This window comes from Neocloeon triangulifer, unplaced genomic scaffold (assembly GCF_031216515.1).
Source record: "Neocloeon triangulifer isolate White Clay Creek 2 clone unplaced genomic scaffold, ASM3121651v1 ptg000008l, whole genome shotgun sequence".
Lineage (NCBI taxonomy): Eukaryota > Metazoa > Arthropoda > Insecta > Ephemeroptera > Baetidae > Neocloeon > Neocloeon triangulifer.
Genome location: NW_026775550.1, coordinates 1,748,700 through 1,767,649, shown reverse-complemented (window position 1 = coordinate 1,767,649; position 18,950 = coordinate 1,748,700). Strand labels below are relative to the sequence as shown.

Here is an 18,950-nt window from a genome sequence, read left to right as displayed (position 1 = left end):
AAATAAAATATCATCGCAATTTATATTTAAAATAATATATTTCCTGAATATTTCTTTAGCTTTTTCGTCAACATTTTGCCAACTTTGTTTTGTTTTATTGGACGGTGGATGAATCAATTCAATTATAAATGTTTCCCAAAATCGATTTTCTAGCCTGGAAATTTGCTTGGAATTGAGAGATTTAACATTAATTTTCAGCAGATGAAATGTCGCTATCCTTTATTTAAATACATTTTTAACTATAGAAACTTTCAAACAAATGAGGCGATATTAAATTTTTATGAGAATTTCAAGATTGTGGTTTTTATGCTAGTGCTTTTTTTATTTTAATTTTTCTCCAATAATGGATATTGTCCTCTTCGATGTAGGAAAAATCCAGGAAAAGTCTGGATATTGCTTTTACCGGCTTTAACTATCAAAGAACTTCCAGAGCTGGCAATTAACTTTTTATTAAATCATTATTATATTTTTTCCTAGACTCAATTATTTCCTGCTTTTAATGTATTTTTAATTACATCAAAGCGTTTTAAGAAGAAATGCTCATTAAAATACAATTGTGCAAGTTATTGAAATTTTTTTTTTAAATGAAGTATATTTATTTGAAATTAAAGTTAGATTTTTTTTATTAAATTCACCAGCAGAAATTTTTAAACATTGCAATATGAATCTCATCAGATTCTCGTTTCACTCGCTGTCAAAATTATTTTCAAAATTCCATGTGTCAGTTTGTTTTGCGCTGCGTGTAGTTACAGGGGTGAATTCGACCGCATGGCTGAGCACACGAGAGTGAATTGCAATCGCCGCGGATCGTCATTTACACGGACGTCATACAGAATATCGCACGGACACATGGGCGCGGAACAATATCAATTTGCCTCGGTGGCCGCCCCAATTGTGTTTTCGCAATGTCGGTGCGAGAGACGCCGACGGTATCTGTGACACAAACGCGCACACACCCCTCATCACGGAAATTGGTGTGTGCCGTTGCCAATAATTGACTGGGAGCAGCATTTAATTAATTTCCCATTTGACTGCCTATTGATTGACGGCGAATTCAATTACCATTATTCAAACGTACGCCAGCATTCAAAAAGGAAAAAAAAATACACTATCTCAAAGTTTTGTTTAATACAAAAGCAGCGATGTTAATCAATTAGCGTAAAACTCCAGAAACTTTCCTTTTTTTTTCAACCAGAGAGCCTCGCAAAAGCCCGTTTGAATAATTGCGATTCCGCTCGGAGGAAAATCAGGTTTTTCATCTACATTAAAATCCAATTATGAGATTGTTAAAAAAGTCTTCACTTTTTTTTAAAAATATTCTGGCCATTTGTTTTTAGATTGTTTAAAGTTCTGAACAATTTTCAGATCTATCTTCCTTTTCAGAATTTTGATTTTTTTTCCAATCGTTTCTGATTGGTAAATGGGTAATTAATTATTCATAACTCGTGGAAGTTGATTTTTTCCAAGGAGAAATTTATTTAATTAATTAACATGCCTGCTTTTTAGTTTGAAATCAAATTAATTGCTACATAATTAGAAAAAAATGCATCACTAAACAAAAAGCGAAAATAATTTATCGAGACATTTGATAAAAATGATTTTGACCACGTCTTTTTCAAATAAAATTTGACACTTATTAATAATTGTCACTTTTATGGGGTGAAATTACATTTTTCCCCAGTCTGATGGACCCAGATTTATCAATCACAATTATTTAGTTTATTGAAAATACCTCATCAGAGTACAATTCTTCAATATTTAAATTAATACAAGCGAAATTTGATAACAATTAAAATTTTAATTAATTTAAAAATTAAGATTATTTTTAATTAATATTTTTAACAATTTATAAATTTAAATAACATATTATAAGGTCATGTTTTGTCTTTTCCCATACGGGCGTAGTCGTTGATGGAAAGCACAATTACTTTGATTTTGCAAAGATGAAGTAAAAATTCTCTGTACTCACGATTGGTGTAGCAAAGTGACCAGAGTCCGCTGACGGTGTATTTGGAGAGGTAGTTCCTCTCGCCGGTGCCGTTGTAGTTGGAATTGGGCATTTTCTCTTCTGTGTTCAACCACTGATTCGTGGTCATCGCGATGGCAACCAGTATCATCGCGATGGTGGCCGTTAAAGGGGTGAGGAACCACAGAATGTTCACCGCCGTGTCCAAATACGACTCGGCTTTCAGCGGCACACAACAACACTGAAATTTGCGTCAAGTCATTTCATTTCAATGCTATTTATTTACCCATCATGACAATATAAATCAGTATAAATAAATAAAAAATCTATCATTTTTAAGAGCAGGATCTTGAAATTATAAAGCAAAACAGAAAATAAGAGCAGATTTCTTTTTTAAATCAATGACATTAATATGAATTACTTCTTAAATTGGATTTAACATATTGCGTTAATTTATTTGTCATCAATCCATCTATTTCTGGTGCACTTTGAGGGGTTGAACTTTAAAATGCAGTATGTGATTTCATTTAATTCCAATTTTTTTCAATTGTGCAACAAATTAATTTTACTGCTTTTTTCATTCATTTCAATGCAGTATATTTATCTAATAAGACGCTTATGATACCTTATTATTATTCTGTAAAATTCTATAGTCAAGCTTTTGGAATTGAACAAATTATAAATTTTTGCAATTAAGAAAGCCCATTATAAGTACAGCAATTGACAAAAAATATTAAATCAACGCATATTATGCATAATATTAAAAGTATTAAAAATATTAATTTAAAAAAATTATTAATTTGTCAATAAAATTAAAGAAAATTTAATGCTTGACTTAATAATTCCTTTTTATTAAGATAAAGTTAATTTTTTTTTTACAAACCTGGTGGCAGCATGATGCGATATCCTGCTCCTCTAGGTCGTGATTGACAAGCTCAAATGGCACAGGTTTGAAGTGGTTGTTCCGGAGACAAGCGGGCCGTCGTTGAAAGTGGTTCACGTGGTTGAGTCGCGGCGGCGGCGGCACCGCGGTCAGGGTCGCGTCGATGGTTGCTGGAGGGCGGAGGTGGTGTTGGCGAAGAGGTCTCGACATGACCTAGCAGAACCCTACTTGCATCAGCACTCACCATCAGGAAGGTCATCGAGCGGGCAGGGGGTGCGACCTCGGGGCTGCTGGCCATGCTCTTCGCATCGCTCTGTCCGGTGAGGAGGCAGGTCGAGGGCTGCCAAGTCAACCCTTTCACTTGCGCCTGCAACAATCCAAATATCAAATTATAATTCATTTGTGTAAGTTGATTTTTTCAAGGGGAAATTTATTTAATTAATTAAAATGCCTGCTTTTTAATTTGAAATCAAATTAATTGCTACATAATTAGAAAAAAATGCATCACTAAGCAAGAAGAGTAAATAATTTATCGAGACATTTTGAAAAAACTTATTTTGACCACGTCTTTTTCAAATAAAATTTGACACTAACTAATAATTGTCACTTTTATGGGGTTAAATGACATTTTTCCCCAGTCTGATGGACCCAGATCTATTCAATCACAATTTCTTTGATTTTGCAAAGATGAAGTAAAAATTCAAGTAATTTAAAATGATTTAAAATTTGCAAACCAAAAAAGAAATTAATTAACTTATTCAAATTGCAAAAAACCAAATAAGTAATGTTTTTTTTCTTGGAAAGACTAAAATGAAAAATGTTACAAAATGCACGAGTTGAGATAGAAAAGGATAAGTGTAACACAAAAAAAAATTTCAAGCAGAAAAAAATTATCAAGTGGATCAAAACAGATTATGTCTGTAGAAAGCCCAATATAACAGATTAAATTTGCCAAAAGAGATGAATTTTTGAGGAAATAATGATGAAAATTTGCTATTTAAATGTACTTTCATTAAAAGAGCCAATTTATTTAAAAAAAAGATCCATTTTATAGCTCGTTTCCAAAAAGGGTTTTGTTCACTTCTAAATTTTCTTGGATTTGATAATGTCAAATGCTTAGTTTCCAAAAGTTTTCATAATATTTCCCGCATCTTTTAATATTATGAATTTACTGCTAAGTGTTGCTCGCTTCCATTGAAGTAAAATCAAAGTCCTTTTAAATATTTGTTCTTTACATATTTAGTTAATTTTTAGACCATATTTGTCACCTTAATAAGTTTCAATTGATTTAAATTAAAATAAATTTTTAATTTTTGAGTATCAGTTATGCAGCTAAAATATCAGTTTGATAATCAAAGTCAGGTACATTTTAATTTGGCCCCATTTAATTTGAATATTTTTTTTGCAATTTAGTTGGCACAATAAATTTATGTATTTCTTATTCCGAGATGAATAGATAATTTAAGATAATCCAGAGCGTTAAATTTATAACATAATTATATTGATTTCAGTGGATTTCAGAATTAACCACTTGTTTGCAATTTGTGCAAAGTCTGTCGACTGATTATTTTGCGAGCAGTTGCCACATTTCTGCTTTTCCCTGCGGCATTCGCGGCACTTTTGGTGATATTATGAAAGGACCGACAAATTAAACACGATAAGCACGGACGCAGAAAGCGCGATGTATAATCCTTTTTGGCTTCTCCCCATTTATTTATTCACACGGGACCGGCGAGGAAGGAAAAGTCGGTCGGCGCCGAAACCTCTCGCGGGACGAAAGCGAGAAGAAAAGATATCCGTCTAATTTCGCGAGCCGGCTGATTGATTGCAGCCGACAAGTCGCTCGACAAGCTTTTAAAAGCTGTAAATTAAATCAGAGAGGAGCAGAGTCTTTTTATGACGAGCGAGCGAGCGACGACAGGCAGATAGATAACGCCGGAGCAGCGCAGCCTCCAGGGGCGAAAATGGTGCCGCCGCACCACACACTGCACGGCCAGAGTGAAACATTGTCTCCGTCGGTTTTATCACTCGGGATGTACACATTAAAGAAACGTACTAGAGAGGCTTTTATCATCAAAAGGCAAAAGAGCAGTAATGAGATTTTTCGCTCTCTCAAAAGCCATCGTAAAAATCGTCTAATGTCATTCCAAGAACCTCCTCCATAAGGCCGAACATTCTTCAAGGGGATGTTCTTGATTTTTAGAGTGACACGCGACAGATTCGATTTAATCAGTGCTTTGTGGTAGGAAACGGATGATTTTTGCATTGTCAGGGAACGTTGAAGAACTTGACAAATTCGACATGATTTTGTGGCAATTTTGAGCTTGGCTTAATGCATTTTCAAGGTTTTGAGGAAATTTTACAGTTATTCAAATGACGTATAAATCTTTGCAACAATCAATTTGTGCACATTATTTACAATAAAAATATACGACGAAAATAAATATTAACGATACAGATTAACAAGAAGAAGGTGTAATTTACACTTTAAAATTTGGTTTTGTTGCTTAATACTTAATTGTAGGAGGTCTCTATTTTATATATAAATCAGGTAATCATAAAACTTCTGGATTTATATGAAAACTAAAAATATTAAATTGAAAAATGCAATTATGTAATTATTTAATATCAAATAACTTATGCATTTAAACATTTAAATTAAAAACTAATTTAAATAAAAAACAGTAAATTATTCAAGAAACCTGCCTAAAAACTGTTCGCAGTTAATTATTCACTTTATTTAAAAGATTATAAATTTAATAAAAATTGCGAATTCATTTATTACATACTACGTTTTTAATGCTTAAAAAGACTTTATAATTAACAGTTTCAAGAAAAAGTTTTTAATTATGAGTTTTAGAAAAAAAATATTTCACGATATCAAAATTTGTGTTAAAATATTAATGTGTATTTATTCAATTCTAATATTTAGGCTGGGCGCAAATATTTTTGGAAGCTTTTATGTGTTCGTGTTTGCAAAATTTGAAATTTCGGATATTTAAATTATGTTTCAAAGGATACATTAATTTGTAAACATCACATAGAAAACCGCACGAGTTTGCGGGCATAAATAATTAAATTATTCATAAACGGTGAGTCTAAAGCATATATTATCAAAACAGTTTGTAACTTTTGCCACGATTGAGTGGCTTCAATTAATAATTTACCAAAACATCTCAACTCTTCAAATATGCTTAAAATACGTTTGAAGCTAAAATATTCTGCTTGAATTAAATAGATAATCATGCAAACACGGTAGATTTAAGCACAGGTTCAATTTGCTCGAAGATCTGCTCCAACTTGGTATTCCGGATGAGCGATCAAAGCGCCACTGATACTAATTGAAATAGCTACAGATAAGAGATCGCTCCGAGGTGATTGTTGCATTAATTACATGGCAACAATTAATAATATCTCCTCAAAGCCATTTCCCAGAAGAACATACCAGAGAGAGACGCTTACAAATAATTAATAAGTTGGATTCATCAGAGGCGCGCGCCAACACAACCGAGAGCCGGATTTGCAGAGGCTGAAAAGGGACTGAAGGGCAAGGCAAGGGGTTGCGACCAAAGATAGCTGATGGCAGAAACACGGGTGTAAAACGCACCCTTGGGAGCCACACCTCGGGCTACCTTGCGTCTGATGCAAAACTTTTGATAAGGGTTTGCACCAAACTTGTGTGGCAGAGGGTTAAATAAGATTCACTGAAAGATTTTTTTATCTCAAAGCAAAGTTCACTCTCTCATTACTAAAGGTGAATTTTCACCATCCAAAGTCAATTTTTTTTTTTTTTTTTTTGTGAAAATGTAACTGATTAATTAGACAAAGCAGCTCAATGATGGGATTTCTCTCAATTTGGTTAATTATAAAACTGTACAACCTGTTTTTTTTAGCATTAATTTTAAATTATCAAATCGACAAAGCGAAAATAAGCCAAGAAACTCAATATCTTATTTTTATTTATTTTCTTTAAAAAAAAAACCACAGGACGGGATTAAACACCGAAAACAATTTTGTTAGCAGAGTTGTATTGTAGGATGAAAATAAGTAAATGTTTTGAACTCTGTAGTTAGTTCAGTGCCCAGGGAAATAAAATAGCTCGTGTATCTCTTCATGATTTGATCTCCAGTAAAATAAGTATTAAAAATGATTTATTGAATAGAGTTTATAAAAAAAGTTATTTTATTTGTAAAAAGCGGCAGGTAGGAAAGAATGGAGTATATTTTTCTATGCAAATTTTGAACAAAGAGAGGTGATCAAACGGAAATTTACTCTGCTTTTAAAACAGCCGCCGGCGATGACGTGTTGAAAAATTATGGGACTAATCATCGCAGTATGGATAATGATGGCCCTCAATCGGAATATAATCGTTCATTGTTCGCACTTGATACGCTCTGACGGACAAATTTCGACCGGCCAGCAGCAGCAGCAGTAGCGTTTTGCATTTCAAAAACGTCCGAGTGGCAAAAAAAGGACCGAATCCAAACAACACGCAGCCGGAATAACGTATCGGCAGCTTTTTTGATGGTGCTGCTGAATTAATACGCCCTGGGCACGAATATTTGATATGCCAGTGAGTGCTGATTAGCAGAATCCATCACTTGCTCGCAATTTCAAATTCTGTTCGGCCGTGATACAATTGCTATTGGAATAAAAAAGTAAAAAAAAAAAACGGATCATAGAGATGTTTGAAAGGATTGTGAAACTTGGACAATGGACAATTTTTTTTTATATTTATAGTTTATTTTTTTAATCGAACTAAATCGTAAAATTTAAAAATGATTGAAATTAACAGCGTTTTTCTGTGAAAAAAATATATCTAAAATCCACTTAATCTTGGTAAAAACCACTATAAAATGGATTTTTGTTGAAAAATTCCAAAATCTGGCTAAAAATAGAGGACAGACCATTCTGATCATTTCGAGCCAATTTCTGCGACCGGTGATTTTCACCGCCTCACCCCTGATCAGGTAAAATAATAAACGTGATTTTTTATTTAAATTTGAAGGAGGAAGATGGAATTGTGGTAAACTACTTAAGTTTTAATAAAAATTTTCATTCAGTTTTAAAAATAATACAGTAAATTATGTATCTGAATATTCTCTTTAAAAAAAAGAGTATAATAAACTTGAAAGTGGAATTGTTTTTATAAATAGTCACTTTTGCAACAACAAAGGCGTTCTATTTAGTAATAATGGAATAGAAATTGCATTGTTTCCGAAACGCTTTTCCCACAGCGGCTCACGAATTCAGCAGAAAAGGAGGAGCTGCATCGATTTCTTTTTACAGATCTCTGCTTCTTCATCCCACATGATGAAAGCTGGCCTCTGCCCAAATCGCATCGCTTGCCAAACAAATAGATTCATGGCCTCACTCAACGTTGCGCGCGAAATTACTTTTTAAAGACAATTCCGCTGAGTACCTTTCCCGATTATTCCAACTTTCTCCGCACCTGCCTGGAAAACCATACCGGGATTTAATGCGTGGAAAATTAGGACCCTCGGAGCATGTGTGTGTGTGTCGGTCCAACTTAATTTGCAAATCACGTTGGAGCTTCCTGTGATAACGAGGGCGAAACTCGCAAAGGGCGCTGCACAATGCTTTGAAATAACAACAAGCTAATCCCGGGATTTGCTGACGACTTTCATAATGAGGGGCGCAGTCCACGTGCGCAGAGCCGGCGCCAGGCAATTTGTTCTTTCCGCATTTGCCTTGTGAAAATGCGACAAGTTGCAAAGGTGGAGCGGGTGACGAATTTATTTTATATTCCCGGAGAGAGAAAGATCGTGCTTGGCCCTCTCTTGCTCAATCCGTGCGATCCTTTTATCTCGCTGAAACAAGCTGCTGGTCAGACAGGGCGAATCTGCAATTAATTCAGAGCATTTGTTTCAAAGACCAAAAGCAGCCGCCTCTGCAAATAAAAAAGTCAAGGCTTTTAATCCATTTTATAAGCGAGTTTAAAAAAATGTGTATTTCTCTTTCCAGCGAATTTTAGCGTTATCTGGAAAGTCAAAGAAAAACAGTGAAATTCGTTACTATCAAAATCTCTGTATAGTTTTTATGGTTTTTATAATGTTATTCGTTGAATTCGTCAAATGAAAGCTATTTTTAAAATTAAACATTTAACGTTATTTTTGAGTGATTTTTTTATATAACTGGAATTTTGAACTCTGTCGATTTGCTATGTTATGGTTATAGACAGCCATAGAGCAAATGGAAACTTCCCAGATAGTTAAAATCGGTTAAAATCTCACAATTGGAACAATATTTTCACTCTAAAATATGTGCAAAAATACCGAAAATCTAAATTACTTTTTATTTTAACTCATTCCATGAGACATTGAAACAGCAAAATAAAAGAAAATTATGTTTCTTAAATTTGAAATACATAATTAAAACAATTTATATTATTTCTTAACTAAAAATCTGACTCATTTCTGTGTTTTAAAATTATTCATGTTTTATAAGATTTAGACATTAAATTAGTACTGCGACTAATCGCCTTGACGTGGAGTTACGTTCCGAGACAACGAGATATTTGAGACAAAGCCGGTGTAAAAATGTTAGAAAAAAAATAATAAAAAATTTTAATTGAGGGCGACACCGGCTTTGTCTCAAATATCTCGTTGTCTCGGAACGTAATTCCACGTCAAGGCAATTAGTCGCAGTACTAATTTAATTATTTCCTGTTTCGAGTGGTTTCTTTGGGTTTTAGATTCTCTAAAAAGATTTAGACAGCTTCATATATATATCTATTTTATACATTTTTCCTTGATTGGTTATTTGAATAATTGTGTCTTTTACGAAACAGTAAAGGAAATACCAAATTTCAATCCTAACACCATCGTGAAATTCTCCTACAATGCTGAGAATCACGCCAGACAATGAGTTGGTGAACGTCAAATTTCAACCGCGTCAAGAAATCTCAACGCTTCTGCAAATTGAGTGATGTTTCCTCGTCGAATTTATGTTTTTGATCAAATTAACATAGCAAATGGAAAAGTAGCTAATTTAGGACGGATCCGCTTTTTCGCCGTCGAGGGCGTTTGGCGCAGCTCGGAAATTCGCGAGGGCACAACATGGAATGAGATATGGCTGGGGACGGGGACGCGATTTTGTTACGCACAAAAGTGTCACAAGGCTGCGGCGGAAAACTTGTTTATGACGCGCCAAATGTCAGCCGCCCTATCGCGCTGCAATCAAAATAACAATTTAACAGCAGCCAGATTGGCTCCGTCGTTTTGTCCCCGCCGGCATGTGAAACACGGCTAATCTTTATTGTCGCTTGCTCTCGCATTTGCCAAAGTGATTTATTTAATTCGGCTCTCTTTTTGAGTGCACATTCATACGTAGGGGTGCTGCTGGGGTCGCCGGACGGCCGACGCTGCGGGCATTTCCGCCCATGAATAACGACCGCAAAAATATAATACGCGTTTAGTTTTTTGATGCGTGCAATTTCGGCTGATTTATTATGGCCAAACGGTCCGATTGCGGCGATCACGACGTGGGAGATTAAAAATCAGGGTGACGTAATGAATTATCCGAAGCTTGTGTGATAATCAATCTTTTAAAGAATCCAAAATTCATTTTACATTTTGATGCTCAATAAATAGATTTGGAGGAAATTTCATAAATTTTTTTTTTGTTAAATTTTAAAAGTTATTAATATTGTTGTTTTTTTTAGCAATTGCTACATCACAAAGTCAACTAAGTGTATAACAGTAGTGTTAAAAAGGTCCTACTGCGTCTATATTACGTATAACTATATTTTGGAACTTTCTATAATAATTATTTAATCAATTTTCAAGTTATCAAAAGTGTACGACGAGTTGACAGTTGATTTCTATCCATTACATTAGTGGATGAAAAAAGTCGTATTATTTATTTTTTAACTTACTCAGTAAATTCCAATTTTTTTTAAATGAAATTCGTACTTGGATTAATTTACTTTTTAATTAAAATATTAATTAACTAAACGCAAGAAATTTTTATTTCAATGTAATATTATATAAATAAAATATGTAAATAATTTGTGTAATGACAGTATATTTAAATAAAATTAGAATATCGAAAGAAGAAAAAATTAAATAATGTTTGATTATATTTTTTTGTAACATTGTTAGATTGAAAACACGGAAAAAACCACAATATCATAACTACTTTACACTAATTTGAACAGAAAAACACACGCACACTAACAATTATCTGAAAATTTTAAACAGTTCAGATACTTTTATGAGATTTGTTTATTGTTGTTGTTCATTCGTCCTCACATTGACTACAATACATTCACTATTTGAAAACAATTTATTTGTGAAAATAGCATTGATAGACAAAAGTTGCACCACCACTAGCAAGTTCGGATGATCTGCAATAAAAAAAAAACGAATATAAAATACGCTCACTGCGGCGGATGGGGTTCTATTGATCTCGGAAGTTTTAGCAAAATTCGTTTTGTCCAGCACCAATTATTATTTTTTTTTTTTAAATATTTTTTTTCAATGTTTCCAACAATAAAAATAATTTCTATAAATTATGTTCCCATCAATAAAGCTGGCCGAAACTTTCATTTTTTTTTTAAATTTTCCACTGCTTAAGAAGAAGATTTCTTTACATCAATAAAGCCAAAGCGAAATATTTTGAATTTAAATCACCTGCAGCTTAATTTTCACTACAAGTAATTATTGCAAGAAATGTTGTTGCTCTCCCAATATCAAGCATTTCACTCGCAAAGCTGATCTTCTTTGTTCCTTGGCCATGGAAGAATGCGCAGTCGAGTATAAGTGATTACGTGGCCATAGTGAGAGGTTCTTTGATCTTGGCTCACTAATCTTGCTTGCGCCTTTGCCCACCACGCCGGAGTAATTTCGTTTACGCCAACATGCTGTGTGATCCGATATGTAAGAAAATCCAACGTCAGAAAGGGCCGTTCCGCTTTCGCACGCCCGCAAAACACTGACGTCTGCACTTTGCTAATACGACTAAGTGCCTATTAATTATTTCATTGCGCGTCGCGTTTACTCCGATTTGATTAACTTGTTCTTCATGTATGTCTAGCGATATCCAGTATAAATTGGGCAAAAAAACTTGGTAAATTATATTAAAAGCTTGAAATATCCAGATCTATTTACATTCTTTTTATTATCTTGTGACAAGTCGAAAAAAAAATGAGAATTTAATGAGTGTGATTAATGGCAAAAACCTAAAAATTCATTGGACCAGTTGGGAAAAAGTTATAATTATTACAACTTGTTTAAAAAGAAAAAAAAAACGAGTTATAGAATAATTTTTATAATACATTCTAGACATCATATTATGTAGTTTCAGAAAAAAAAATCAATTCTTACTTAATTTTTAATTAATTACTTAATCTATAACATGCTAATTTTTTTATAGAATGGGTCAATTGTTCGAATAAATTCACTTTCAGCAAATTAATTTCGACTGCTGTGTGATTTAAATTCAATTTGCAGAAATCAAAACTTGAAATAATACTATGAATAGATTTTAAATCATTTTTTTTTATTTTAAACATCTGAGAACTTCAGTATTATCTTCTTCCAGCAAATATGTTACAAAAGACAGATTCATATATCCTATTTGAAGAGATGCTGGATAAAATATTCTTATTGTTTCATAAGTGCGCCCTTGACTCGACTCCTTCTCAGAAAAGAGAATAAGATTTCTATAAAAAAAAATTCATAACACACACCGAGTTGAGTGCGCTTGAAATCCTTTCAAGCGACGAGTTTGCATTTCACAAAGAAAACTCAATCAAGTTGATTGAGAAAGAAAATTTCATCCCTGCGTGTCGCGTTTCTCCTGCAGGCTTTTTCTGATAATGCTTCACTGTCGAGATGCTTCTTATTCCAGAGTCGAGCTTCTTAAAAGCTTATTTATTATAAGAAAAGTTCGGGCGTGTTGCTTTTCTCTACGCAAGAATAGAAACTTGATTAAATTTTACGCTATTAAACTTTGTCCCTTGCAGCATTCAATTGCGAGACACACAGCGAGAGAGATAAAAAAGTTTGATTGCTTTGTTGCGCAAGAATTCTGCGATGCAAATATAGAGCAACTGACAGAGTGCAGCGAGATAAAGGTCTCAAAGCGTTGAAAGCTCAAAGGAGTATAGAAAATAATGCTGTTTAAATTCTCTTTAATCGCATTCTACGCCCTTTTTATTGTGCTATGAGAGAAGTTTCCTGGCGCTTCAAGACTTATTTTACAATTTTATTTTATTTATAGGGCCTTGAAAGTTTTTTTTTAATATTAATAAAAAAAATGGATTAAAATTTACATCAATAATGAAGTAGATTCAACTTCACAAAAATTTTGAGAGCAGTTCAGGCCAATATCGCTGCTCCTCCACATTTTCCCCTAATTTTCACAAATTGTCTCAACGTTTACAGAGAAAGTCAAAGTTAATTATACCGTTTTTTTTTTTGTAAAAATGTTAAATAAATGTCATTTTTAACAAGTCACTTGTATGTATCGTCTAATAGTAAGGTTAGTAAAATAAAATTACTTCATCCAGTTAATCCATTCAATTTTCGCTCTGTAAAATTGATTTTCAAACTATAACGTACAATTTTATTCAAAAGTCAGTTAAAAAAGAACGATATTCTTGATTCTTGAAGTTTCTTATGCAATTTGCTGAATTTTGTAACAAAAGTGGTTAAATAAATAATTTAATAACTATGTTTAAAAAATTAACCATTAAAATATTTCAAGCATAACTATTTTGTGACAAGTGAAAATTTAATGTCGTTTTAAGTATCAGATACTTTGAATTATCAAGACACTATTTGCAAAAATTCATTGTGGACCGAATAAAAAAAAAAAAAAAACACGCATCTGTACAAAACTAGAGCACGAACAGCAATCAGCACGTACTTTACACAGGTCGGTTGGAAATTACTGTGAATTGTAAATTATTCTCGGTGCACCTTGAGCGAATTCGCAAACACTTTTGGCTCGCCGATAAATCGCGTTTGAATTCGCGCCATAATTCACACAAGCGCCTCATTTCGTATAATTTGCATGTTAATAATATACACAACATTCGGCGCGTGCGAATGATTTATTATTTAAATTCATCTCCGCTCGGCTGCGTCGCTGTTTTCTCGGGGGCGGCAAACACGATTTGCACTGCTTTTTATGCTCGTGCGATAAGCCGCCGTGCCGCCGCGAGCATTATACATAAATAACGCTGGCAGCCCCAGCAGCCTTATTATTAAATACATTAAGCTTTTTGTCTTGAGGGCCGGTCGGCCGAGATTTTAGCCGGCAGTTAGCAGCCGGGCTGCTTTTTCTCCAGGGGTCGAGATGGATGGCCGCAGAAGGCCCGGCCTCGCCTCGGCCCTGCTTTTCTCTCCCCGCAAACGGCCACGTCGCGAAATCGCCTTTGCGTCGCCCTTCTTTATTTACAGCTGGACACAATTTGCCAGATCTCTATCCCGGATTTATTCTTTCCATTGGTACCACTATCGGCCTTATTCGTCTCCTTATTTTGTTAGGCGCAAGGAAAGAAAATCGAGAGCTTTTCTGTCCCAATTTGGCCGCTTCAACTATCAAATTGCAAGACCGGTGAAAAATTCCACTTCGTATCTCCGAAAGGTAGATTTTTAAGCATAAATTTTATTTTAAAAGTTTTCTTTTACATTTGTTTTGAAGCTAATTAAAGCATCAATTTTAATATTTTGAATAAATAATTATAACTGCAATGGAAATATGAATTTCAATTTATTGCAAGAAAATAGATGATTTCAATGAAGGCATGATCGATTTTTTTTTATCTCCAGATATGAATTGCATGAGGCTTTTAATAAAATTTCAATAATTATTTTCTAGCAGGGGAAATTTAAAATAGTAAATAGTCCATAATCAGTCTAGACAATTTGATAAAAAGTTAGTATTTGTAAAAAAAAGTCAAAATATATTATGGAAATTCAAAAGACTGAAAACATACTGTAGGTTTAAAAAATATTCTCTAAAAAAGTTCATAATTTCGTTACATTTTCTATGAATATTAAGAAAGTTTCAACACAGTTTAAAAATTCACAAAATATAAAATGTTTTTTAATAAAAGAGACGGAAAAAATTGGTTTGTAGACATTAAAAAAATTAGAATGACAAGGTGGGTCTGAATATGAGAGAATTGATTCACAAAGCGATTCTCGAGAAGTGATTCTCGACTATGGTGAACTTTGAAAAAAAGTAAAGTTTGGCGTGCATTTTGAATAAAATAATTAATTTTTAAACTTTTTAACGTTTAATTATTTGTTTTAGGAGATTCGTTTAAAGAAAATGCACGCCTAACATTACTTTTTTCATAGTCGAGAATCACTTCTCAAGAATCGCTTATCAAGAATAACTTCCCGAGAATCGCTTCGGGAATCAATTCTCTCATATTCGGACCCACCCATAATTTTTAATGATCCACGTTTAAATTGTATTTTGGAGCGCATTTAATTTTCAAAACTTGCTTACAAAAATGATGTTGACATAAAATTGCAATATGTTAATCAATCAAACCAAACACTGACTTATTTCTTATTTTCTAACAAAAAAATTAAGGTAATTAACGAAGTATCAATTTAATCACCTTGTTATTGGTTACAATTATTGCCTCTTTGTTTTTTAAGGCACCTAACTAATTGTAAGAGAAGAGAGGGTGAAGATTTGTTTTTGAAGTCGCGAGCTTTTGTTGACGGTTGGCGGCGCAAGAGGAATTTTCATTTTGGCAATAAGATCGCACACGTTTCTCTCTCTCCCTCGATGGTGATGCAAAATGCAAAAGGAGAGTCTCGGTCGGGGCTGAAGTTGGCGAGAAGAATTCGGGCGAGAGGAGTTATCTGCTTTAAGTTTATTCGCGCGACGTGCTCAGCCTGGCCAATTACTTCTCTCCCGTGCAGTTATAATAATGTGTCATGCAAACTCGCTCGCTTCCTTGGCTGCTTCCTCGAGCAAAAAGCGGCGCCGAGATACAAGAAGCGGCGAAATCACGTCGCCGAAACCGCCGCCGCCGTCTTTGTGACGAGTTGGCAAACATTGTGTGCGAAACTTGTACATATCCCATTGAAAAGGCGCGTACAACACGTGGCTGGAAATTCGATGGGTTTTAATTTTGGCGCGGGAAGAGACGCGCGTGCCTACATTGCAGCCTTTGTCGTGATTTGAAGGCAGCACATGTAATTCAGCCGCAAAGGGAACTTCTCGGTTGTGCCTGAGCAGACGCGAATTGAGCCGGCTTTGCATTTCCATCCAAACATGCTAATTTGATCTCCATATAAGTGGAGGATTTGCATTTCAAAATAAAACTATTAATATCATAATATTTAAAAATAGTCGTTGTTACCTTAAAACGAAATTTCAAAGACTAAAAAATTTTGAAAAAAAAGTCTCAGGTAGAGATGTTTTTCTGCAAAATGAACTAAAATCATGATAGAAAGACTTCGTTTTAAATTTCATATGGAAGAAAAATGGCATTAACGTTATTTAAACTAAATTTCGCTCTCAAATTTATAACGCTTCTGATTTAAAACTTAGTTTTTCTTGAAAATATTCTTTTTCTTTAAAAAAAAAAATAATAATAATAAATTGCATCAAGTTTAAATAGAAATTTGTGCTAAAAAACGTCAAAGAGTAGCAATAATCAAATAATTTAAAGACGGGCTTGTCCTCTTTGAAAAGTGTTGTATTTTTATTAAAAAACAAAGCGGCCAAATTTTTTATCGAAGACAAAACCACTTATTTAAATTCATGAACGTCACCTTGAGTGCCCTTTTTCCCCCAACAATCTGGGAGTAAAAAAAAAAAAAAATAGAATTAATAACTCAAAATTGTCCAGAAACATAAAATGAAAGAAAGTGAAAAACCCAAAGAAGTTTGTTTTCATCTACCCTATTTTAAATTCATATAATTTTTACAGCTCAATATTTTGAATAACTTTTAAAAGAAATTGAAAAAACTGCCATTATATCATAATAAATATTAAAAAAATGTATTATATTAAAGTTCACTTGCGCGCACTGATGTAGATAAATATCATAAATCGAAGGAAAAGTATTTTCTTGGGAGTAGAAATTGCATTTTGGAATGTATTTCAGAGTTACCCACTTACATTATTAAAATTTAATGCTGCATAATATTTAAAAGTAAGTTGCATTGACCCAACTTGATCTTAAAGGAATTAAATTATCATTTCCCAAAATTACTCTAGATTTTTGTCCATTCATGTTTATATATAAAAAAAAAACATAAAACACATATTGCATTGTTTAATGTTTAATAAAATTTTTCATAGCTAAACTGCAAAAATAAGCAATAGAAGATTAAAATTATAAAATACTTAAAATTGATTAATGTTATCTATAAGAAAAAATAATAATAATGATCTTTAAAACAAATAATGTTTTATTTTTAATACAAATTTACTGTTTTATATAATTTGCACTTAATGTAAAATTTTTTAAACATAAGTGGCTTTGCAAAGCTCCAATTGCACAACCAAAGCCACTAATGAGATTCTCGCATCCTAGCTAATAGTTGAAGCGTATTGATCGCGTCAAGTTTTCTACTTTTTTTATGAACCTGGCTGCTTATTATTATATATTTTGCGCAGGCAAAGTTCCATATTTGCACTGGTGGCAAGCAGACTGGAATCTTCTCTTGTTATACGACCATAACTTAATGTGCACACACGGTTTGTGCAGTTCGGTGAACTGGTGCAGAAACACTAGATGAGATTTCGCTCGCAAACTATATTTTGCGCCAAAACAATGGGAAAACTCGGCAATGGCGTTCCAGCAGTACAGCAGGTAATGAGAGAAAATGCAAATTACGAGGCGAACAGAAACACAAATTAACCAGTTCATGGTTTCAGCTGTTTGTTCGTAATTGCAACAGAGGAAAAAGGTTTATTTTTCAATTATAAAAAAATTGTAATATAAATTATGGAAGAAATTGGGTTTTTTTAAATAAAATTTAACTTTGTTGCAGTTTCAATTTAAATATTTTCTCTTTTTGAAGGAAATATTTGGGATTTGTCCAGATAAACATAAATTATTGCATTCAGATTCATTCAAATTGCCGAGAAAAACTATTAATGCTGTCTTGACTTGGTGGTGAATGCTTCCTGCTTTCTGAGATGAACGGGAAAAAGAGACAGACTTTGTCGAATTTCCTTTTAAAAAGAACGGAGCAAAAAAGTTCGCAATATATGCTGAAAAAAGTATCGAATGTCAAAGCACAAGCTTTAAAGGCTCGATTTTTGTTTTTACTCTTTTTTCCGTTCAAAGAAAACAATTTGTTTGAACTTCACTAGTTCCTTCCTCCTTTCGATAAAAAGCTCCGGAGCACAAACGCATTTCTGGCGTCTCACCCACTCTCTCGCACACAAAACGCTCCTCCAAGAGCAGAAAGGAGCTCCAGAGGAACTGCCCGTTTTCGCATGCACAATAAAGAGAAACAGCCAGCCATTGTTGTCAGCCAAACAATAAAACGGCCTTGTGTGTATACCTAACCGTGCACATAAGCGGCAGGTACTGCAAAATATACACATGTATAAATGAAACAAGTAGAAAGGTGAGCTCAACAACTACGATAGAGAACAAACACACTTTCAGCAGGAAAACGTTTCCAGTTCTCGTGCAAATTTTATTACTTTGCTCACACTTTTTCCTTCAGAAATGTTTGAAAATAGCAAAATTAGTTCGATTCTGATACTATTTAAAATTAAAAGTAAAAGAATAAATATCATAAAAAAGTTCAAATTAAACGGAGCCTACATTAATTAACATTGTAAGCTTTGGATGAAAGTATTTTTAAGTATTTTTTTTATTATTTAGCCAAGAATGATAAAAAATTTCTTAAATTCTTATCATAAAAGAAAAGAGAATATTTTATTTTTATTTTTTAAAGTTGTTTATTTTGTTTAAAATCTGCTCTTCTCAAATTAAATCTGATTCATCACTAGTGAATTGCTTAAAATATTTAATTTAATAACTTTTTGTTTGCCAGATGTGTTGCCGTTTCTTCACATTTTGTAATTTCTTTTTTCTCATTTGACTTGATTTGTGAAGAAAATACAACAATGATAAT

At 33.4% G+C, this 18,950-nt stretch overlaps 2 protein-coding genes across 3 annotated transcripts in view; one reads left to right on the top strand and one right to left on the bottom strand.

Annotated features, from left to right (window-relative positions):
• LOC132194536 (nucleolar and coiled-body phosphoprotein 1) overlaps window positions 1–18,950 on the top strand; it is a 123,561-nt gene that overhangs the window by 18,424 nt on the left and 86,187 nt on the right. The window lies entirely within an intron of this gene.
• LOC132194538 (uncharacterized) overlaps window positions 1–18,950 on the bottom strand; it is a 100,644-nt gene that overhangs the window by 24,895 nt on the left and 56,799 nt on the right. For both annotated transcript variants that reach the window (XM_059615858.1, XM_059615859.1), the window contains exons 4-5: window positions 2,850–3,216; window positions 1,970–2,207 (exon numbers count right to left, since the gene is read on the bottom strand). In XM_059615858.1, coding sequence (XP_059471841.1) covers window positions 1,970–2,207; window positions 2,850–3,059 — 448 coding nt within the window. In that variant the 5' untranslated portion in view covers window positions 3,060–3,216. The remainder of the gene's footprint in view (window positions 1–1,969; window positions 2,208–2,849; window positions 3,217–18,950) is intronic.